The following is a 24,917-nucleotide window of genomic DNA, read 5'->3' on the forward strand; positions in this document are numbered from 1 at the left end:
GCTTGAGTTTATTTTTCCCTTTGCTGAGAAGCATTGCTACTGTAGCAAATTAACTGTGTTTTGTTGTTCTTTATACGAAGAAATAAATAGATGTGTGTGTGTGTGATTATGTGCATTTGCGTATGCGTTTTTTTCATACCTACATAACTGAGGGGGTCAGCTTAAGACGGAATTGCAAAATTGCACGCAAGCAGCTTTGCAATTCCGTCCTTGCTAATATTTAAATGCAGCAGAAGGTCTATGACACCCCCTGCTGCATTGTGGATCCCAGCACTGCGATTAAGGTTGCAGGCTGGGATCACCATCGCGACCATTGGTCATTGGTCATAATGATGAGCGTCGCCCCGGAGTGAGCTTCAGCTTACTCAGGCTGGCCGGCTTGCGAGGCCAGAAAATTACGTCTGAGGCCTTGCTAGTCGACAGGTATCGGACTCGGAATAAGTTTTCCGAGTCAGATACCTGGGCAGCACAGATGGTGTAATTGTTAGCGTTACTGCTTCACAGCAATGAGGTCATGGGTTCAATTCCCACCATGGCCCTAACTGTATGGAGTTTGTATATTCTCCCTGTGCTTGCGTGGGTTTTCTCCGGGTACTCCGGTTTCCTCCCACACACCAAAAATATACTGGTAGGTTAATTTGTTCCCCACAAAAAAAAAAATTAACCCGTGTGTGTGTGTGCATGTGTTAGGGAATAAAGATTGTAAGCTCCACTGGGGCAGGGACAGATGTGAATGGGCAAATATTCTCTTTCTGTAAAGTGCTGCGGAATATGTGTGTGCTATATAAATAACTGGTAATAAATAAAAAAAATAATAATAAATAAGGTGTGTGTGTGAGACCTTTAAGCTTACATTTATCTTTACTTGTTAGAAAACTTATGATTTTATTTACTGAAAATTAGCATGTATATACAAGCCACTTTGGGTGAGAGGTAAGAAGAGGTGGTTTGTGTCAAATTTGCTATAACCAGCATTATTATTTATTACTTACAACGAACATCACAGTTTTTATCACATATCAGCAGGATTACCTGTTGGTATGTGTACAAACCTGTGACAGCTTCTGTGGGAGTCTGTCTGTGCATGAGATCATATGCAAAATGTGCATGCGCATTGGGGCCAGCCAGGAGGTAAGAAAAAGAGCATAAGCACTAGACTGATGCACTGTGGGTCTTTTACGGGTTGCCTGTGGGGGGAGTTTTCTCTCCTTCACTTCGGCGGCCAAGATGTCAATACAGCTCTGTGTTATTGCTTCCTACATCGCCTCAATAAGTGTCGAAGAATCAAGCGCTGTAGTACATTTCCTATATTACTAACTGCCCATCACTGAACAGAGACTATCATAAGATGTAAATAACTGCGGCATGAACAATTGCTGCTATCTATATCTGAAAGATAGTCTGAGATATTGTGCTTCCTGTTTTCCCATTTATAAATGTATATAGCTAATTAATTGAACGTTTCTCCAAATTATTTAAAACACCTCATTTTAATACTTCTCGTGAGTGAACACTAAATAATATAATCCACTTTCAGTGCAAATGTTATTGTAGGGAATATATCAAAGTAATAGAGCATTGTGGGGTAGCAATTCTTAGACCCTCTTGACAAACCGAAATGTTATAGGACTAGAACCTCTGTAGCTTTCATCTTTGTAGATCCAACATGGCTGGCAAGTTATAAAAGCAATCTGGTAAATTGTAAATTATAGTCTATTTCTAAACTAACTTTGGCTGAAGGGGATCAGTTTCCAAATGAACACTGTAATCAGATCTCTCTCCATAATGCTATATACGAAAGAGAAATTGCTTCCCTGCCACTTCTACACTGTAATCCTTTGGCTTTGATGGCTGGCAGCAATAGAGGAATAACACTGCCAGCAAGCAATATTCAGTGCTTATATTCATGAAACTTGAGTTTTTTACAACTGTCCACTAGAAGCAGCCTAGTATATCATAAAAGAGGATTTTATTGGAAAATTTGCATTTAATATCAACTGAAAGTGACTTGATTTTTGAAGGGTCTATTGCTTTTTCCTAGGAAGATTTAGTATTGCATGAGTGATTTGTAGACAGAATCTTGCTTTCCCATATCCAGTTTGTGAAGGTACACTGTCTTATTTTATTCAATTGCATCTCAAGTTAGGTATAAGATTTAAAGGGAAATTTCAAGCTACCAATTTTACTTAACTGTTACAGTAAATATTAGCTCCCACTCCAATGGGTTGGAAATCAATCATAAGCTGACCATACACGGGACGATTTTTAACACGATTTTGGCAGTTTCTACAGGTTGGACAGACCAATCGTTTGCAAATAGTTGTATTTTGAGTCTTCTGCGACCCCGATGCGCGTCCCCACCTTCGTCTAGTTGGATCGCAGATCAGATGGTTTTGCAGAGAGATCTCAAATGATCGTGTATGATGTGATATACTTCTATGCATCTTATCCTATGATCATAATGACCAATCGTACACCATTTGACCACATCTTATGAAGAATTGCAAGGGAAGAATTTCAAGGGAAATCGTACAATTGATCTTACCAACTTTGAATCTCACTGTGTATGGGGGCCTATAGCATACAGTAGTTGAAAGCTATTCTTCCTGATTTCCATCTACAGTATGTGTCATCAGCCGATCATTAAGAGAGATATGGGTGGCATCACAGATATTTTTAAGAAATTACTTTGTTGGAATTTGTTCATCTTTTAGATTTTCTGGAATTTAAATAAATAAATCTTTTTTTGTGCTATAACATTTTGGTTATTAGGTATTAAGCTATTTAAAGCTCTAGGAAGTTCATGAATAGTAGCAACAATGCAGATCTGTGGATACGGACAAAGGACACATCATTATTTGCCTCAAATTAAATAATTGAAGTACAGAATATTTATAAAGTCTGTCTAGCACTCACTTAACTTCCTAATAATAATAATAATAATAATAATATTAATACTTTTCAAACAGTTATATTTGGTTAAGATTAACTATACTTAACAGGCGGTAACCATAACCATGGGTCATTGCGTAATTTTTATTTGTTTTATTTCTTTAGCTAAAAAAATAAAAGAGCCTACTTAATAGTTAGCATGTGTGGTGCCATAGTCTGTGCCATCAACAAGTTGTCAGATATTTGTGTTACTTGGTAATTCACCAAGACATAAGACTTTCAGCCTCAAAATTCTAGACATGTGCAAACTCTCCCACCCAACCAACCCCACCCACCCCGAAAAAATGTGGCAGCAATACAGATCACCCAGCTGTCAACTGTTTTCTCAAAAATGGTGACACTTATTCAGAATACACAATTCTGTAGTAAGACAGACAACGTAATGTAATATATTCTTATTGTAACCTGGTGGGGTGGGCCTCACAGACCATTAGTTAGAGCTATGATACTGTCAAAATCATCATACTCTAAATCACTGCTTCTCATTACAATGTACTTCATGATATTCAAAGCAGTAGAATCATCTGATAACTTGGCCTCTTTTGACTCTTTGCTGCTAAAGGATCATTAGCAGTTTGGGAAATAAGGGCCAGCGGTCTCAGTAGCACAGGTTATGGTTTGTTCGTCTTTAAGAGATTTATGTTCTGGCTTGAGCCAAGGAGACAGCACTGTGGTACATCATCATGCAGGAGACATCAGAGACTTTGTTCTCCGCTCCGATGCATTATCATAAAAAGTGATTTAGAGCTGATTGATGCAAATGGCTCTCTGTTCTTTTCTATCATTAACGGTCTCTCTCAGTGGCCAGAGGCAGTGATTAAAGCTGTCATTTGGAGCTGCTCATTAAAGACAAGCACAGGAGTGGCAGGAGGGAAAGACTGAGGATGCTGAATTTTATTTATTTTTGTATTTTTATTCATCCTTTTACTTAAAGAGACAAAACTATGCTCTTTTCACATAAATCTATGAATGCAGTTTTGTTTCAGGCCAAGATCCTATTCCATGTCCAGATGATGGTGGTAACTACAATAATACAGTATGTATCTACTGTAAGTCTCAGCAATGTTCTTGCAGGCAGTTTCTTATCACCAGATATAAAATATTCACATGCAAACTATTATTATTATTATCATTTATTTATATGGCGCCACAGGTGTTCCGCAGCACCTTACAAAGTACATAAACCAATAAGTGACTAACAGTACAATACAACACAGTGCAGGACAAGGACATGGATAATATACATTGCTACATTAGTGACCATAACACCCACATAAGCAGCAGAGCATAAGCAACCAAGCGTTAGGTGACCTACTGGGGAGTGAGAAGTAGATGAAAATAAAGTAAGGAGAAGCACAAGAGGGTAGAGGGCCCTGCTCGTAAGAGCTTAGATTCTAATAGGGAGAGCATGGATTAGTTTATGTGTCATCAGAGCAGGTACCCTTCTAGTACAATGGTTGGAATAAGCAGCCAGTCATCATCTGTGATATGAATTACCAAATTCCGTAAGTGACCACAGCCTACCACTTGTGAGCAGGGACAAATGGAAGCCCGAGGCTGTGTCTGACATGTCCAGTGCCTGAATAAATGTGCAAAGGATGGCTTGCAGCTAGATTGAAGAGCAACAGCAGAGTGTGACCACCAATGACTGATACACATTGATTTGTAATAAAAGTGGGAACGTGTTGTTTTAATGGAGTTTGGTATGTTAGGTCAACATGCATCAAGTCAACAAGAGAATGTTGGTATGGTCGCAATGTCTTTACGCAGCATGTTGACAATGACAATGTCGACATTCATTATATCTAAGCAGACATTATGTTGAAATCATAGAATGTCGACCTATATGTCCCTGGTGGCCCAGCGGTCACTTACCTGTTCCTGGCGGCAGTGTCTCCAGTGTTAATCTTCCGCGTTATGGTGGTAACGTATGTAGCACATCCAGCACAAACATGTGATGAGCTAGGCTTTAGTGAGTATTTCTCCCATAACCCTAATCTCTAATCTCTAACCCTACACTCATCCCTAGTGTTTAAATTGAAGCCTCTAAAAATGCTTAAGACACTATGAGGGGTATTCAATATGAAAGGTTAACTTCCCTGGCGAAGTTAACATTTCATATCAGAGTTTTATTCTGCGTAAAGGTATGGTGCGCGTTCCCGCTTATCCCCGTTTTCAAAATAAAATTAACGAAAACGGGAAACTCCGAATTTGGATTTGCGTAAAGTTACAAATTTTTCCTTAAAATAATTGTAAGACCCCCCCAAAGTTGTAAAAACATGGGTGATCACTATGGGTACCCCCGTTTTAGCCTTTAATTGAAAGTCGGGGATTTAAATAGCCGCAGCAGGTGTTTTTTTTCCGACATTGAAGAAGTGATGCAGAAGAGCACTTAGGTTATTTTTTTCGTTTTTTTAAGTGGTCCCATCAAATTTGGGGTACATGAAAATGGGTACTAGCATATTTTGGTGTCCCTAAAGTAATTTTTTTTAAATTCTGCATTTGTGCACCTGCCGCTATAATTCTATTCTAGAAAACATCTGCCGCATACTTGCAGAATAGCCTTGAACCTATTTCCCTATTATTTAACAATTTTTCCCATTTTTTTTTTTTTTCACTCAAATTTTTAAATACATTTTTTGGGGTGTCCCTATTTTTTTTTTTTGTACTTTTTTTGACACAGTTCTTTTTTAAATGTCAATCTCAGGGGTGCAGGCTATTTTTTTTAAGCCTGCACCCCTAAACCCCAATTCTGCACTTTTTTTCGACACCTATTCAATGGTGAAAAGTTATCACCGTTTTTTATCAAAGACTTTTCAAAACTGCGATAAGTCTTTGAAATTGAATACGGTGTAAAACTAAAACAAGTGATATTAACGCAAAAACGTTAAAAAGTGCGATATTAACGCAAAAAACGATGTTATCGCACCCATATTGAAGACCCCTATATGAGTTTTTTAAGTTTAGATGTTCTTATATTCAGTTTACCTTTTCGCACATCCCACACATTGAAGACCACAAGGGTACTCCAGTGTTTTCTAAATTCTGAATCAAAATATAGTATATTTTTTTTATTTGGTGTTAGGTGCAATCTATTTAATTTATTATGGGGAACATAATGTGTTAATTTTAAATTCCATGCAAATTGCACAGTAATGATATCCAGGTGTTTTCTAGTCATGTTGCCGTGTGCACATTTACTTGTGATATACAACTTATTGTAAGGAGATTCTGAAAATCTTTTGCCATTGTATAGATTTTGAATATAAACTTTCCATAAGAGTTTCATCCACTTGAACGGCATACTGTACCAGTGTTTCTCAAGATTCCAGCTCTGAAATATCTCTAAGTTTAAGCGGGAAATAGAGCCGTATTCAATTTGAGCCGAGTCGTGATACTTTTTCTCGACCCGGACTTTTCGCCTACTTCGCCTGTTTTGTAGGCAGAAAAGAATCACGCGCGTGCCCGCTTTACCCCGTATTCAATTTGAAAGTACGTGAAAACTTGAACAGGCAGAAAGTACTGTCATATTTGGGGAAATTAGCCTGACACCCCCCAAAAGATGCTCTGATATGGGGGTTCCCTATGGGACCCCCCGATTTGGCTTGCTGAAGGTATTTGGTCTTTTTAAACGGCCTTATTAGCTGCTAAATAGCGTTTTTCTATATGTGATGCAGAATAGTATTCAGGAGTATCTTTTTCTGAAAATAAGTTAGCCCAGCAAATTTAGGGTACTTGAAAATGGGGGTCAGCATATTTAAAAGTTGCTAAAGTGAAGTTGAAAAAATCATGAATAATCCACCTTCCGCAAGCACCTGCAACAAAAAAAAACACTTGGGGCATACTTGGGGACCCCCCCAGAGTCAAGTTTTTAACTTGTACCCCAACATTTTTTTTCGCCCCCTTTTTCAAAGTCATTTATTGGGGTGTCCTTAAGTGTTTTTTTTATTTTTGACACAGTTTACCTTTGGGGGGCTGTCTGAAGGCTGCAGGGGGTTTCTGCAATGTTGCACCCCAAAACCCCAATTCTGCACTTTTCCTACTATTCATTGGCGGAACTTTTTCGCCTATTACATTGCATTGACTTTCCGCCTAGGCGGAAAGTCTTTCAAATTGATTAGGGGGTAAAAGCAAAACAGGCGAAAATGATGTCATCGGCAAAAAAGTATCGCGGATCCGGACTTTTCACCTCAAATTGAATACGGCCACAGTCAGAATACTGATGCCCGGGAAGCCGTCTGACGGAATCCTGGCATCGAAATCCCAATTGAGGACTAAAGATAGGCGTCTAAATACTGATGCCTATCTTTAGCCCGATGATGGAATCCCGAAAGATGGCTTCCCGAATGAAGGTAAGCGGGACAGGATTAGCGTTAGCCATGAGGGGGGGAGGGTTAGATTTAGGCACCCCAGGGGGGAATTACTGTTAGGCGCCCCCTGAGATGGGTTATGATTAGGCTAGGGGAAGGGGGGATAGGGTTAGGCACCACCATAGAGGAGCTTAGGGTTAGGCACCTTCCCGGGAGGTTTAGGTTTAGGGTGCGAGAAGGGGGGATTAGGTTTAGGACACACTAGGGGGGATTTAGGGTTAGGCACCACCCCGGGAGTTTTAGGGATAGACACCCCTAAGAGAGTGTTAGGGGGGAGAGGGGTAGGGATAGGGTACTAACCTTAGTCGTCTTGATTTTTTTTGTATTTGCATTACAGCTACATAGTGTTATGTATGAAAGGTCAAAAAAGCTCTTGACTACTTTTGTTTTTGCTTATATGTAAACAAAGTAGCTATCTATAGCTTTTGTTGCAATATAGACATTTTGTACTTTTTCATTGTTGTTAAACTTGCATGATAAAATGTTGCCTTGTTCTTTATAAGATAAAGTTCTTCTAGAGTTTAATTCTAATAATTTAAACAGTCAAGTATATTTCCTATTCCGTTTGGATTATGGGTCATTCTCACTGGCAAAGAATTTGGATTATGGGTTATTCTCACTAGTAAGGAATTATTACAATCGACCAGTTTTATGTCTGTATGAAGTGTAAAGGCCATTATTGACAAATTTGTCTAGATCTAAAAATGCTACACTTTTCTTGTTAGTATTGGCAATAAATTCCAGGTTCAAACCTTTTGTATCAATGTACTATGGACAGTTTTTGTATTGTTCCTTATAAAAGAAAGATATAATCTATATACCTATGCCTGCATATTTGACTCCTTGTAAAAATATTTTGATCCCATATATTATCTTCTTCCTACTTTCCTATAACATGTTTGGCATGGTTGAGAGCAAAACATGTGCCCATTGTTGTTCCTTGTATTTGCAATATCCCTCTAATACAGAGGTTCCCAAACACAGTCCTCAAGGCTCCCCAACAGTTCAGGTTTTAGAGAGATCCATGGCTGAGCATGGATGGTTAAATCAAATTGCCTGAGGTACTAATTAAGTCACTGGTGCTCAACCATGTATCTCTCTAAAACCTAAACTGTTGGGGAGCCTTGAGGACTGCGTTTGGCAACCTCTGCTTTTATACCATAAAACCTAAATTCAGTACTGTCCATAAAATGTTTATTTGAGCTGGATGTAATGTTGAGTTGTTGCAACAAAGTGATATGTATGCCTACATTTGTGTGCACTTTGGATACATGTATATAAGGATGTGACATTTTATGTTTCTAAGGTAAATTTATCTTTCTATTTAATATTTAGCAAAATCTGTAAACTATAAGTCGACAGCAGCTGGCGTTGAATTGAATCTGTCCCTATATGTCTAAACCCTTTGTGGCTTTTGGCCAAAATCTGAGAGTTTCAAATTTCCAGAAAGAAAATACTAAACTCGAGTTTATTTTCTTAAAACACCTATTTTTATAGCAGATGTAAGTAAACAAAAAATAAATTTATCTACTAAGATATAATTAGGAATTGATTTATATTATTTATTTTATAATTATTTTCAATAATTCTCTGCAAAACCAACAGCTTTTGTAAATTAACCTAATTCAAAAGCAGTAGATAGTAGTATTTGTGGTACACCAACCAGACTCACACTCTCGTAGCACCTCAAAAATAAGTAAAGTAGTTAGTTAAATATTTGTTATGGAGGAATATATGTCACGAAGTAACTGGTGACAACAATGCTTTTTTGTCAACTGTTTGCTTTCGGATGTTACATATCACTGGGTGAAGGGGCTTTTTATCACTACATGTAATCATGTGACTACCTCTTTTTTTCCTACAGTTTATAAAAACTTTAAGTGAAAATACTTAAAAAATCTGCAAAGTTGTTATAAAAAATGATAAATTAATAAGATAATTTGTGTTATTTTCTACTGCATTTTACAAAATGAAATAGTGTCTGGTTCCCTCCGAAGCTTCCCTCAGGATAGCTGGCACTCTGCTAATTGTCTAATTGTGTTACAACTTGTAACCATGTTATCAAGTAAGCACAAGTATTGTCGTATTAACACTTTCTTTTCACTGAATCTTTTTTTTACTCCAAATCTTAGTGGTTATTTGAGAACGTTATATTCCTGTTATTTTAGAAATCCCAAATTATATCCAATGTTACATGAGTTTTAACAGTTTACAATGTTACATTTTCTTAAAACTGATCTTACAGATGTAGTAATTTTATAACGGATACATGTAATGTAACAATGAGCAATCTCTATGGGATTCCTGTCAACATATGAAAGTCAATAGAAGGAAATTAATGAATGTTTTATACCCCTCAAAACCGGTAATCTGTTTTGCTTAGGACAAAAGTTGTTTAAAATTGATTTGTGTAAAATCGAAGATATTCTCAAACACTGCTGGGAGAATGGAAGAAGTGGGATACTTAGCAATGTACAGCTGCACTGGAACTAAGATATGTAAATGCAAAATGCACAAATAACAAACAATAACATGTATAATTAAAAATGTGCAGCTGTATCAGTATAAACACCATAAATACAACTAACATAAGCATGCATAATACACATTGATAGATATGGATGTTGTCTTTAACCCCTTTTCAATATTATGGCTATATTTTATAAATATGTAAAGTTATAATAAATTATAAACAGTAACGTAAAAGTGCTGTTACACAAGAAAAAAAATTGGTTTCAGTTAGCTCTTTTCATTATCTTTCATAGTACCTACTTTGATATGGAAATTATTACATTTTCATTTCATTTTAAAGCTTACTAAGTTTATTACACAACATCCGATAATATACACAAAGCATTTGTTGTCATGCAAGTTTTTTTTTTAGACCATTTCATTTTTCCAGTCAGAAAATCATGTCATGGAGAAGCTTGTGTGGTAATATTTCAGAGCGTTTCAGCTGTGAAAACGCTTTTTGTATTAATGTCACCAATGTTCTATCACCAAAAACTCTTAAGTCCCTACATTAACCTTTAATTGCTTTAGAAACAAGGCATTCTAAAACACTTGGGTACACTTTGCCTGAGGATAAGGCAGCTTCCATTAATGTCATCAAATTGTATTACTACTACACAGCTACTCAAATCATAGTTCCCAATGAAACTGCTAGTGGGGGGGTTACAATTTTTAGGGGGGACCCCACACGTTTTAAAAAAAAATTTAATTTTTAAATATAAAATAGTAAAAGGGCTGCAGCTGCTGCACAGATCAAAGGTTTTCGTTCGGTACTACGAAATAACCGTCTTTGAAGCTGGATTGGCTATTTTGAAACCGACAAGTATCAATCACAGGTTCAGCTTAGAAGGTCAAAAATACCTGTAGTAAACTGTGAATTTGAGCTGGAACATGCTGTCAATATGGGGTGGATCTTATCAGTTTCCAAACAGAGACAAACCCCCCAATTAGTGAATTTTCCCATGTGTCTCTTTGTCATGTGCATTTTGTTTAGAACAGAGTGAGAGAGAGATAGAGAGAGAGTGAGAAAGAAAGAGACAGAGAGAAACAGCTGACATGAAAGAAAACATCCATGTGAAAGAGCATATAGGCAAGACCAGAACAAACCTAGTATGAATGGTTTGGCAGCACCTAAAACGCTGAATTAGAGACCATGGGGTAAATTTACTAAGAATCGAGTTTGGTCGAGTTTTTTTTTTTAACTCACTTTGACCTGCCGAAACTCGGATGTTTCCCGTTTTAAAAAAAAAAATGATGTAGGGTCCCCCCCAAAAGCCTAACCAGCCCCAGACTTACCAGCCAGTCCTGATTCCTAAAATTATGGGAAACAAAATGAGTAGGGTTCCACCATAATTTAAGAACCAGCACCTGGCTGCAGGGCCAGTCCTGGTTATAATTATAGGGGGAAAAAAATTGCATAGGAGTTCCCATATAATTAAAACCAGCACCGGACCAAAAATGGCCGGGATGTAATGCCTCAGCCCGGAGACCCTATTACCAGGGCTCCAGGGCCAAAGCATTATCAGCCCAAGCTGCTCAGGCCAAACCAGGGATCTCAGGGAAAGTGGGGACCCCCAAAAAAGGGGTCCCCCAAACCCCAGGCTTGGTCTGAAGCTCGGGGCTCTTCCCCACACCCGTGGGCTGTGGATACGGGGGTAATAAAGTGAAGAATAGATGTAAACTATTGTATTTTACAGTGGGACTACAGGTGCCAGCATGCTTGCCCTTTGGCACTTGTGGAACTACAAGTGCCAGCAGGTGGCCGGCACCCGTACCCCCACTGTAAAATAAATAGTTAAAAAAGACACAACACACACACCATGAATAGTAAAGATTTATTACACACTTCCATCTATCACACATACTTACCTTCTACCAGATGTTTCTGTCCTCTTCTCCAATGTAGAATCCATGGGAAATGGCCTGCAAAAAAGATCGTATACTCACCTCCATCCTGACGCTGCTCTCCGTAGCATCCAGGGTCTTTGCAAAACAAAAAAAAATATTTACCCAAATCAATCCGAACAAGTGCAAGTATATGCTGTTGCATATACTTACACTACGTGAACTGAAAGATGATCGGAATCATCTGTTTTTTAACACGGCTTGCTGGCCAATCAGCAGCCGCTTTACATGTACAGTGGTCGCTGATTGGCTCTTGCCCGTGAGAAATTACAGCTGACTTCGGTAAGGTGTAAGTATATGCAACAGCATATACTTACATCTGTCCGGTCGGGTTTGGGTAACTCATTTATTTGTTTTGCCAAGACCCTGGATGCTACGGATCTAGGTGAGTATAGATTATTTTTTGTAGGGCCGGGCACACGGGTTCTACTTGAGAAGGGGACAGACACATCTGCAAGAAGGTAAGTATGTGTGAATGGGTAGGTGTATGAAATAAAGTTTTACTAGGCACGGTGTGTGTGTTTTGTCTTTATTTAACTATTTATTTTACAGTGGGGGTGCGGGTGCCGGCTGCCTGCTGGCACTTGTAATTCCACAAGTGCCAAAGGGCAGGCATGATGACAATAGTTATTTTTTACTTTACACTTTATTACCCCCGTACTCACATCCCAGGGATGCAGGGAAGAGCCTCGGCTTCAGACCAAGCCTGGGGTTTCAGGGGGGAGGACCCCTTCTTGGTCCCCACTTCCCCTGAGACTCCCTATTTGGCCTCACTGGCTTGGGCTGATAATGCTTTGGCCACAGAGCCCTGGTAATATGGTCTCTGGGCTGTGGCATTACAGCCTGGCCATTTTGGGTTTGGTTTTTTCCTCCCTATAATTAAAACCAGGACTGGCCCTGCAGCCAGGTGCTGGTTCCTAAATTACGTTGGAACCCTACTCATTTTGTTCCTCGTAATTTTACAAAACTGGACTGGCTGGCAAGTCTGGGGCTGGTTAGGCTTTTTTTTGGGGGGGCCGTATGTAATTTTTTAAAATAATAAAATACTTTATATTAGGTATTCAGACAGAAACATACACAAATCACATTGATCTCTGTATGTTTCTGCCAAACTCGCAGCTCAGGAGGTGGTCTATTTGAAACATCAATTTATCAGTGAGTTTGCTACAAACTCACCCCAGATTGTAAACATGATTCTTAGTAAATTTGCGAGTTGCAACTTTTACATGTAAAGTACTTCCTAGTTTGACCGATGGTGAGTTTAGTCGAGTTTGAAAACTCACATGAGTTTTAACAGTGAGAAGAGAAAACTCACTTCCAAACTCATACCTGTTTGGTCTTAGTAAATTTGCGAGTTTGAAAAACAGGCTAAACTCGCATAAGTTTGCAAACTCACCCAAACTCGATTCTTAGTAAACTTAGCCCATAATGTCACTCATACATTGTTTGTAATGATTCTTGTATTATACACACCACTATATGAAAGAAAATGAATACATCCTAATGTTTTCTGTGAGTCTTCTGCTGTGATACCAAAGATTGCAACTCTGCACATCAATAAAAATAGTGTAAGGGAAAATGAAACAAGGCTATTGATAAATCATTAAACCTCACTTATTTTTGTAATTTACCATTTAACTTGTGTGTGTAATTAAATAGACACAAGTGAATTGATCACCCCTCTCACTGAAGTCCAATATTAATAATAGGTAGATTAATAACAAAACAAAGAGTTTACTGCTTCAGCACATGTTCGCTAGTTCAGATACCATTCCAAATATATTTACATAAAAGGCTCTATTATTCCTGCTACAAATGTCATTCCTATGCCAGTGTACACTTTAAGTGTTTACTAACATAAGTTAGTTGGCAATTGTGCTAATTTACATGATTTTTTTAAATTCTAAATTAATCATTGAAAATAGATTTAAAACTGATAAAGAAATAACAAAAGGAATAATGTGAGATTTACTCATTCAAGATTTCATATATTGTATGGTCCCATAATAACTCATGTTTCAAGAATCTTATTTTCAACTGTATTAGTGGTGTTTTGGCAATTCAGTCCTTCTAAGAGTGTGTTAAATGTCACTAAGGGACCTATTTATCATTAAATATTTGTGGGATATTCCCTGAAACCAGCTGTTTTCGAGTGGTACCCGCAAATAGGGATCCATCAGATGTACAAGATGACACATCAAACATAATTGAATAAACTTTTAAAATATACAGCAAGGATAATATAATTTCTTAGAATAAATTATAACACTAAATGATAACATCACCTTTTGGTAAGTGATGTCATAACTTTTTACTGTATTATAAGAGTTTGTGATATTTTACCATAATTTATGAACTGTAAATTTACGTTGGCAGTACGATCAATCAGTTGATTCAGTTGAAGTGTTACTATGAAATAAAGTGCCAATCCCCCTTTAATATAAATGTAACAACAACCTTTTGGCATCTCTTATTGATGCAGTTTTGTGTACTGATACATGTGTGAAGAATATGAACAGCTAACTGCAAATCAGGTGTGCCAAAGGAGAACAAAGGTGCTGAGTAATTTGCATTGTTGCTTTATGTGCAAGACAAGCATAGACTCTCAACTTATTACTGCAGTTATCTTTTTATGCAGATGTTAATTAATTAAAAAAAATCTGTGCAATCCAAATTGCAAGCTAAAGCTTTTTTTTATTTTCAAAAAGGTATCTGAGAAGTATAAGTAAATTCTTTCTGGCCTTTTCTTTGCAGAGGCATCCAGAGAATTGGTTAAGTACAAGCTGATTGTGCCAGCAAGGCACTTCCAAGAGGAAAATTCTGTACTGCCAGCTGTTAAGCTCCAAAATCTATTAATTTTAAGTATGGGTGGGACGTGCAATTGTTGAGCAAGGATCACAATGTTTAAAAATGTGTCTCCGATATATATGAAACTCTTATTATCAGAGGAGAGATCAAGGCCCTGCCTGGCACTCACGGCAGTTTCTAACTGTTGGCAGACGGGATAGTAAATGCATTATTTATTACAAACAATAAAGTTGCAGTAAACTAGTTCCCTGTCCAAAAATATGGATATTTCCAGAGCCCCTTTACAATAAAACTGTAAAATATCTCTGCCAAAATGTGAATTGAAAATTCCATTTTTCTTTATGCCTAGTAGTGATGAGAACTTGTTCTCATAAATCTTGAATAGATTAGAGTGAAAATTAAATGCTTTCTTGAGGAAGCTGGCTTGGATATTAACTTTTAGCTATAACCAACTCCTCCCTCTAACATCTTCAAGTGATGTGAAAAATACAGGACTTACACGTAAGTGCCAGTGCCATTTTGGGAGAAACTGTGACAAATGTACACTACGGTAGCTTGCTAGGAACCTGGGATAAGTGTGAAACGATTGCATTCATTCTAGAATGGAACACTGATTTCCTTGGTAAATTGTGCCTAGAATAGAAGAATATATATCATAATATATATATATATATATATATTACTATAAGAATATATATCATAAACATTATCCTACGTGGTAGCTATAAGTAAACTTATGGGGTTTATGTCTGTTACCATATTTGTGGTTCTTTCTGAGCCTGATAATGCCCCCAATGTTGTCATACCACATACCCAATGATGTCATGTCTATCCCTTATTATATCACACCCCAAAACTACTGCATTGTGATTGAGTAATCATACTGTACCTCAGTTCCACATAATGGTTCTGGGAGGAAAATAGGTGGTCCCTAGGAAGAGAAATCAAAATAATGGAACAGTACCAGATGGTGATCATAGCAAGCAGTTGTACTAGCACTAGAGTAGAAGCTGGGTTATTTAATGCAGGAAGAAATACACTAATTCCTTCTATGTATTTGTTTCAGTATACATAAAAATAAATATGATGATATGAAGGAACTATTTTTGAGAAACATGAAACAGATACATTATTTTCGATACAGTAAAATGATTTATTTTACTCCTCTAAATTTCAAACCTATCCCTAGCCTCCAAGGACTAATTGGAGTCATACTTAGCAATTTTAGCAGTTATTAGCTCTTTAGTTTGTCACCATCACATATTAAAGGCAGCCATTTTGTGGGATGGAGAAGGAATATCAGGGTATATCACTTAATTTTTTATACCACTTAGACACTTTTCCTCATTGACAAAACAGACCTACTCCAAAATTACTTTGTGGAATATGATTTGGACAACATCAATGAAGTAAATGTTTACAATGTTCATGATTGCACTTTATCATAGACTAGTGTGTCATCAAGAGCTGCTGATTCCCCATACCCATTATTCCTGTTGGTAATATCACTCCTCGTTCTTGTTTCTGAACTGATTCCATCTTACTAACAGAGAACATCTACAAGTTTCACTCAACTGAAACTAAACAGTCAATAAAATAAAGAACTTGCAAATATTATGAGCTATGTAGATTTATATTGGCTTACAATCTGCATAATGTCGCTCTCAAAAGTCTCTTGCATGTAGTTCAATTACAAGATTGCAGCTGTCAATGTTTGTTCTAAAAAGCCTCTTTCAAGCAAACTGTTTACAAATATATATTCTACAAAATGCTAACATTCATCTGTAAAGGGTCAAGCACAGTGGTCTGAAGGTCTGCATAAAGCACATTACACAATTTCCATTTGTAGGACCCAGATGCCTCACATTATAGGATTTATATATAGTCCTGCATTAATAAACTTGTAATTTGACTTCAAAGAGTTTCTGATTCACAAATTCAAATTAATAACATCTACATTATTGTCATGAACTCATCTGCACTGAGGCCCTGATTCAGAGCCGGACGCTCTGACAGAGCGCTCGCTCTGAATCAGGGCCGTCCCTCTGAATTTTAGAGCGGCCTCCTGGCCGCTCGCATAGTTGTGGGTGACCACCCACAGCTATAGCGAGCGGCCAAAAAGATGGTTGCGATGGTCAAGACCATCGCGACCATCAGACCTGCGACGAGACCCTTGTGGTAGGGTCTCGTCTGCCGCAAGCCCTGGAGTGTGATGTCAGTGGGGCCGGCTCCAGACCGTAGGCATTCCCATGGGAACGCCTCCATCTGGGCAGCCACGACCCCGGCATGCCCACCAAAGGGGGCGTGCTGTCACTCACCGTCGACAGCACGCCCCCTTTGTAGCGAGACCCATAGCGACGGCTTGACTGTCGCTCTCCGGGTCTCGCGCATGCGCACGATGGAGCCGGCACCCACGTGCGCATGCGCACTTGGCCAACATCGACCCGCTTGTGAGCGGGTCTGAATTAGGCCCTCAGATCGCTAGCTAAGATGACTGGTTGTGACGGTTGATGTTTGTGGGTTACCTTATTACCAAAAATATAAATCCTGCCACCACCAAGAGTTAGACTGGGAGATGCCCCTCCCACTATGGCTCTTTGGTTCTGCTTCACAAGAAAATATACCTTTAAGTCAGTAGCATGTGGTCCTCGGAGGTTGTGAGTTTAAGAATCCCAGAATATCAGAACTAAAAATTAGGTTTTATGGTTACAAAAGGTTAGAAAGATTATAATAATTATTAAAAGTTCACACAAGTTACTAGCAATTCCAAGAATAAAAAATAAAGGGAGAAACAAACAAAGTTCAGGTCACTTGTCCAGTGTTGAACAATGGCAGAAGTGAGGTCTCTTCTTGGGGATATGGTGCATTCTGACCCTATGGTCTCCTCACAAAAATGAAAAATAAAAGCTGATCACTGGACTCAGCTAATATACTGGTTGGACCCTGTACCCTTTTATATGGGGGAAAGCTTCCCCCCGCCACTCTGGTTTGAAAGAATGGGAGGGGGAGGCAGGAGATTTAGGGTGCATACACACCATGACGATATAGGCACGATTAAGGTAATTGGAACGATGAATCGTGTAAATCGCATAGTTTGTACGCACAATTGCGCGCTCCTGCTGGTCGTTTGCGACGTCTTATGATTGTCTGTGCTGCACAGACAATCATAAGATAACACATATGATAAGGTGCCAATCGCACAGTGTGTACGGACAACCGGACGATCAGACGATTTGGAATTATTCTAATTTCCAGGGATCCTATGGACGGTTGTTCTAGCGTGTATGGTAACAACGATAAATCGCATTCGATTTGACGATTCAACAAATCGTCAAATCTTATGCGAAATTGGACAGTGTGTACGCTCAATTTAGGAAGTTCTGCCTTCAAGGGAAATTGGATAGGAAATCGGAACGATTACAAATCATTCAGGTGTGTACCCTGCCTTAGGGAGTTAGGCATCCTGGCTAAACTGGAACAACTGAGGGATCATTTCACACCTTGCTACAATAGAACAAAGGTGCAGAGTATTTTCCTGGAGTGTCCCTGACTTGTCTGGGGTGCATTCACAGGTTGCTGGGCTTCTCTAAGGTGTAACTTAGACTGGCTGTCTCCCAGCCTTTTGTGCTAGCAGTTTGCGGCCTATCAGCAGGGAGTATCTTTGCCTCTGATCAGCATCTCAAAACAGAATGTGCCTGGCTCCTCAATCCAGAAGACATAACTCCCGATACATTAATCATCCCTGCAGATCATATTTTAAGCATGAGTGAGTCCCAATCATCACAATCCTATATTTTTTTAATGCCAGTGTTTTCTGTTATTTGTAGCCTTGTATATTCAGCTGTGCTCTGTGATGTAACAGAAAGCTGTACAGATGAGGGTGCAAATTTACTAACAGTAGATCACAAGTGTGTTGCTTTATACAATTCTCATTATTTGTTGGAAGTGTTTGGATTTATAACAAAGGTGAATAAAATAATACTCTACAAATTTTAACTGCAAAAGTTCTAGACAAAGTTTTGCTACAGAACTATGACATTTTATGGGTACATGTTTATAGCTAACAAAATCTATATGAATCTATATAAATAGCTAATTTAATAAATAAAGGGGTTGGGTACAGGATCTTGACAGTCAGAATCCCAACACCTTGAAGGTAAGTATGCTAACCCTAACCCTCCCCCTAACTCTCTCCTCCCGCAGCCTAACCCTAACCCTCCCCCACCCGTAGCCTTATCATAATCCCACAGTCTATTTCTAACCCTCCCACCTGCAGCCTAACCTTAAACCTAACCCTTCCCTTACCACTAATTTTTACCATCGGGATGCCGGCGGTCAGGATTCTGGTGACCGTATTCTAAGTGTCGTATCCCGACTGCCGGATTTTTAACTACATCTCAAATAAAGTCAAGTTTGTATAATGCACTTTATTTTTTAAATGCTACATTTTCTTTTGTGTTAACCTGAAATGTAGAAACTATTGGCAGAAAATGTCTAGTCAGTGAACCTGGTATGTAAAGATATTTGCATTGTTCTTTTAAGAAGACATCCAACCACGAGCGCTTTTATGCTGTTACTTTTGTAGCTCCAGAAGTGCTTGTGCTTCATTTTTAGAGCTTTTTTTATTGCAGCTGGAAAAGGACAGCACTTGTAAATCTCACAGCTTATAATGAGTGTGTAGAATGACCAGTTTGCTTAAGTACAAATGGTTAACCCATTATTGAGCTTTTCAGAGAAATTAAACTGAAAACTGGCTTGTTTTTGTTGGCCAAATTATGCTATTGAAGGTTTTACCTTTCAAGTGCATGAGTATTCATTGGGAGGGGTGTAACAGAGGTTCTGTATTGTATCCCAACATTTTTACCTTACAATAAAGATTTTCCCTACCTTTTACCTGCTCAGGGGGTGTGCACAAAAAAGTGTGAATTTCCTCTAAAAAGTCGATGCTTGCTTGGAATTGGATTCCAAATGTACTTTGCAGTGCAAGTTCACTGTAAGAACGTCTCGCAGGACCCAACTTGCACCTAATATGATTGAGCCCTATGATAAAGGAAAAGAGGGAGACAGAGGGAGATATTAGTTGGCTAGACTGTAGCATATGTTGGGGCTGATGCAGAGTGATTACTATGATTACTATGCTAGTTGGCATAGTGGAAGCTAACACAAGCAAATGTGTAATTGCAGAGAGGGACGTTTTATGGACACAAAGAGCTTTATGACTGGCGAGGTAGAATGGTGGGATAAAAAGGGGTGTTCTTATGTAGGTAAAGTTCAGTAGTGGTCTGTGCATGCAAATGTGATTATTCCAACCAACAATTATAAGTATGTGTATATATATATATATATATGTGTGTGTATATATATATATATATATATGTGTGCACAGTATGTATATACAGTATATACCCATTATACGGCATGTCTTTTGTACCTTCTATTTGGCAGGTGCAAGTAAATGATGATGATGATGACTTGTAACAAACTAGGCACATATGCTGCTCATGCAGATCTGGACACCTCTGCATATGCACAAAACTTGTTGTGCCAACTTTACTACCAACTCTGCATCGGGAACATTGTCTTTTCAATTATGCCTTATGAGCTTATGAGAACTGTGTGTTAGACACACCTACGGTGTCATGGTGTTTTCTTTAGTGGTAGCTACTGTATATTTTTCAACTGTAGTTCTACCACATTTTTTACACCTTTTCTATTGTAATATCTTTAAAATTATAGAAAATAAAACTGCTGGTGTTATTGATTTTTGCGCTTTGCAGCCATGGTTCTGCTTCCTCTTCTCTTATTTAATAGAAAATAATAAGGGTATTATGTAGATTCAACTTAAGCGAAAATATGTTAAATCATGCAGGTTCAGTGCGGCATGTATATGTGAGGAACTTGATGTAGCCTAACCTGGAGAATAAATTGTGCAGGAGTGCATCAAAACATTCTGTGTACGACATATACAAAGCTATATACTGATCTATGTAAAAGAGGTGTGGCTAGTGGACAGACGGATGACTAGAGTGTTAAAGAATATTTGCCTATAGAGTCCATTTAAGTAAATCCAAACTAAAGGCAATTACAAAATATATGTTCCCAGCTGTCAAGGCTGCATAGGACTGCCCCACCAGTAGACATATTTGCCCCAGCTGCAAGAAATGTAGGAGCTTTGTGCCCGTAATCAGAGGTCTTTTTAGAAATTGGAGTTATATTCTGTGACCTATTGCTACAGAACTGCTCAGAGGGCCTGATTCAGAGCCACTCGCAAAAAGCGAGCGCTCGCTCTGCATCAGGGCGGCCGCATGTTTTTTTTTGTTTGGCCTCCTGGCCGCTTGCTAAGATGTGGGTGACCGCTCTGCGTGCCATCATTCAGGACTCGTACTGCATATGTGCATAGATTTTTCCTCACATGCCTTCCAACATTTCTCTAATATGTCCTATGCTTCCCAACAGTTTTTCTATCACATGTTCCCCACTACACACCAGATTTTTTCACCAATGCCAATCCCGGCTCAGCAGTTTCTCCCTTACGTACCACCTCCTACACTTCAGTATACATCACATTCCCCTCTGTGCAACATTTTACCCCCACATCCCGAACTTCTCATAACATTTACACTCAGATCTGCCTATTAGATTTTTCCTCACACACTCCCTGTTCATCACTTTTTCTCTCATATGCCCCTCTTCCCTTCAGATTTTCCATCACCTGTCATATTGCCCACCAGCGTTTTTTCAAACATGCCACTCCTGGCCACCAGATTTTCTATCACATGTCACCTCTACCCACCAGATTTTCTTTCAGATGTTATGCTGCAAACCAGCTTTTCTATCACATGAACAATGCACATCAGCTTTTCTCTAACATTCCTCTCTTGTGACAAGTGTGTTCCACTATACCACTTCTTTTTACCAGATGCTTCTCCAGTCCTTTAAGTTATGTATGTGTAGAACCCATCTGTGTTCAGTACCTTGTGATTGCAGCAATCATGTGACAGTGACAGTGAGAGGTATGTTTACTAAAGTGTGGGTTTATAGAAGTGGAGTTGTTGCCCATAGCAACCAGATTCTAGCGTCTAGAAATGTGCTAGATAAATAATAAGTAGAATCTGATTGGTTGCTATGGGCAACATCGCCACCTCTACAAACCCACACTTTAGTAAATATAGCCCTGAGAGTGGAAGTAACAAGGAAGCAGGAAGGAATGCCAGGGTTGCTCTGTCAGTGTAGCCCCTAGATCTGCAGCCTTCCATTAACAATTGTAGACAATGGACTTCTGGCATTATCTTTGCACTGACCACTGACACTGTGCAGTGTGTGAGTGTGTGTGTGTGTGGGGGGGGGGGGCGTTGCCTCATTGAAAACCTTTTTAGCAGCTGCCTGAAACTACGTAATGGCAGTGCTGGCCTAAGTAAAGCAAATTATTGTTTTATTTTCTGATGCTGTAGCAGCAGTTTGAGAGTACTATGCCATTACACCATATAGTGTTGTCAATGCTGTTTTTCTTGGTGGCTAAAGCTGGGTACACACTAGATAGACAGCTCGGCTGACCTATCTGACAATTGGTAAGTGTATATACACTACTATTCGTCTGCCCGATGTGCCAGGCTTGACAGCTCAAACAAACTGGCAATATATCTATCAGTGTACCCAGCTTAACACATCTTGGCCTTTTGGTCTGAAATAAATATTTGGCTATAAAGTACATTAAGAAAGGTCTGAAGTTTTCTTTAAAAAAAAAAAAAACAATTGTCAGTGAAATATCTAGTATCTTCTTGATATATGCTGGCTTCTATTAGGGATTAGGCTAAGATCACTTATTTCATTTATTTCTGCCTCTGGCTACATTCATAGCCAGGCTTTCCAGAAACGAAAGGATTACAGTTCTGTACCATCTAACTCCATGGAGTGTTTTTCATCTTTTTTAATGCCTGTAGCATTATAGAGATACTTTTGCTGCAATACAGCATTTAGTTAGTACATTGCCAGTACATTTAAAGGGATTACCATGTGGTGTGCTGAGTTTTAGCCTCATTCCAGTGGGGAGGGAAGGGAAGCTTGTTGCATCTTTATATTGTTAAACTGCTTGTCTGGCCAGCAAAATATTCAAAGAGAATAGCATTCTTTAAGCCAGAAAACTCCCTTGTTTCTGCCAACCATATTAGTCACAGACAAACAAATTACTGTGTGTTGGATGCTACAAACATGTGTGATTTTAATGTTACCAAACTGTAGGGGGTTTTGAAAGCCCCACAGAGTCTAATGTTTTATAAGAAAACACACACGGAGAACCTCAGGGCTCTAATGGTTGATACAGATAACCTCTACATGTCAGCTCGGCTGTTTCTGGTTATACTCTACAAAAAGTTAGCGACCTGACTTCATTAAACATGAGTCTACTCATTAAAGCCTTTTAAAGTGAATAGCAAGGGACACATTGGCAGTAACCTTAAGTATTGTCTAGCAAAATGTGTATCAGTTCCTATAGGACTATAGGTGTATTGAAATCTAAACACTAAACCTATTTATGTATTAAATCTGTTATATTGTACAGAAATCTATGATACTGATTCTGAGTTGGAATCAAAGCAAAAATGAGCTTGTAAATACCCCCATACATCAGCAATCAGTTAGCGTAATTTTGTGTTTTGCAGATAATTGTGTAAAAAATGTATGGTGTTACAGATCACGGATTCCAACCAAAAAGTGATTGGAATTGGTGAATCAGGTTGTCCAACATATTGGGAAATCTTCAAATTGTGGGGAAAAATATCACAGAATTTGTGTTTAATGTTTTTTGTGATTGCTGATGGGCCCCTGACCTTTGCACCATGTCAAGACATTGTAGGTGGGGCAGATGTAAAATGTGCAGAGAGATTTAGGGGTATATTTACTATAGTGTGGGTTTTTAGAAGTGGAGTTGTTGCCCATAGCAACCAATCAGATTCTAGCTATTTTCTTGTAGATTAGAAGGTGCTAGAGAAATGATAAGTAGAATCTAAATGGTTGCTATGGGCAACATATCCAATTCTAAAAACCCGTAGATTTGAGTGCAGTGTAAATATAAAGCTTTCCAGCATTTGTGGGCTACATGCAAAAGCAGCCACTGCATGCATGCAAAAAAAAATTGTATTTGCTACCCTTGCAATGCAACATGGTTTGTTATAAATTCAAAGTTTCTTGCTATTTTATTTTGGTCCCAATTCGGAATCAGCCCCTAATCAACAACATCTCACATCTGACTGCAATGAAACATAATTACATGATTTGGATAATTTAAAATGACAACATTGCAGCATGGTAAGATAACATTTCACTTCAAATGTGCAATGGGAATATGTATTTACAAAACAAAATTGTATTATATCAAAATGTTTAATGTTCACATAATGTATTGAGAATTTATATTTTCTGCTGATTTTTTCCCCATTACAATTTGAGTGCATTAATAGAACAATATACACTGTTGTGATATTTCTGATTACTCCACTTCCACATTCCCCCTCTCTGACCATCACCTTCTCTCTTTTAACTTATCTCTCTCTCCTTCCCCTCCTCTACCTCTTAAAGCCACCATCACTAAGCGCAACATTGAAACTATCAACACTGTTTCCTTTTCCTCCCTGCTTGACTCATTTCTCTCCCCTAGCCTCTCTCTCTCTCCTGCCCTGAACAAGTTTCTTCCGTATACAATGTCTCCCTTACTTCTGCTCTTGACTCTGTTGCTCCGGTGATCACTACTCACCCTCGCAGATCTACACCTCAACCCTGGCATTCCAAATTCACCATTTACCTGAAAAAGTATTCATGAACCGCCAAGTGACAGTGGAGAAGATCACGCTCTACGGCAAATTTTCTCCATTTCAAATGTATGCTCTCATCCTACAGTGCTGCCCTTTCACTCTCTAAACAGTAATATTTCAAGAACCTCATCTCCTCCCAGTCCTCAAATCCCCAGCGACACTCTTAACCACCTTCAACTCTCTCCTCTGTCCACTCCCTCCTCATGTCCCCTCCTCGCTCGCTGCCCTTGACTTTGCTACCTACTTTACATCTAAAATCCAACCATGGCCCTTATCTGGTCCTTCCTCCCCCTTCCACCTCCCCCCTTGACCATATACCCTCCCGCCTCCTCCGCTACCTCTATCCTTCTGTCTGCTCCCATCTTGGCCACCTCCTTAATCTTTCCCTCTCATCAGGCACTGTCCCTTCTGCATTCAAGCATGCCCTTGTTTCCCCTATTCTTAAAAAACCTAACATTCTTTCTAACTACTGACCAATCTCCCTTTTTCCTCCAAACTCTATGAGTGTATTGTTTACAACCGCCTTTCTTTCCTACCACTCCCTCCTTGACCCTTTTCAGTGTGG

The 24,917-nt window shown here is 38.8% G+C and overlaps 2 protein-coding genes across 6 annotated transcripts in view; one reads left to right on the forward strand and one right to left on the reverse strand.

Annotated features, from left to right (window-relative positions):
* AUTS2 (activator of transcription and developmental regulator AUTS2) overlaps positions 1-24,917 on the forward strand; it is a 1,638,780-nt gene that overhangs the window by 1,391,155 nt on the left and 222,708 nt on the right. The gene's annotated exons all lie outside the window — the stretch shown is intronic.
* The window catches only part of LOC148507543 (uncharacterized), a 94,009-nt gene that overhangs the window by 33,396 nt on the left and 35,696 nt on the right, over positions 1-24,917 (reverse strand). Inside the window, exons 3-4 of the mRNA XM_088445880.1 lie at positions 19,441-19,586; positions 15,436-15,477 (exon numbers count right to left, since the gene is read on the reverse strand). Coding sequence (XP_088302006.1) covers positions 15,436-15,477; positions 19,441-19,586 — 188 coding nt within the window. The remainder of the gene's footprint in view (positions 1-15,435; positions 15,478-19,440; positions 19,587-24,917) is intronic.

This window comes from Taudactylus pleione, unplaced genomic scaffold (assembly GCF_031769625.1).
Source record: "Taudactylus pleione unplaced genomic scaffold, aTauple2 ptg000391l, whole genome shotgun sequence".
NCBI lineage: Eukaryota > Metazoa > Chordata > Amphibia > Anura > Myobatrachidae > Taudactylus > Taudactylus pleione.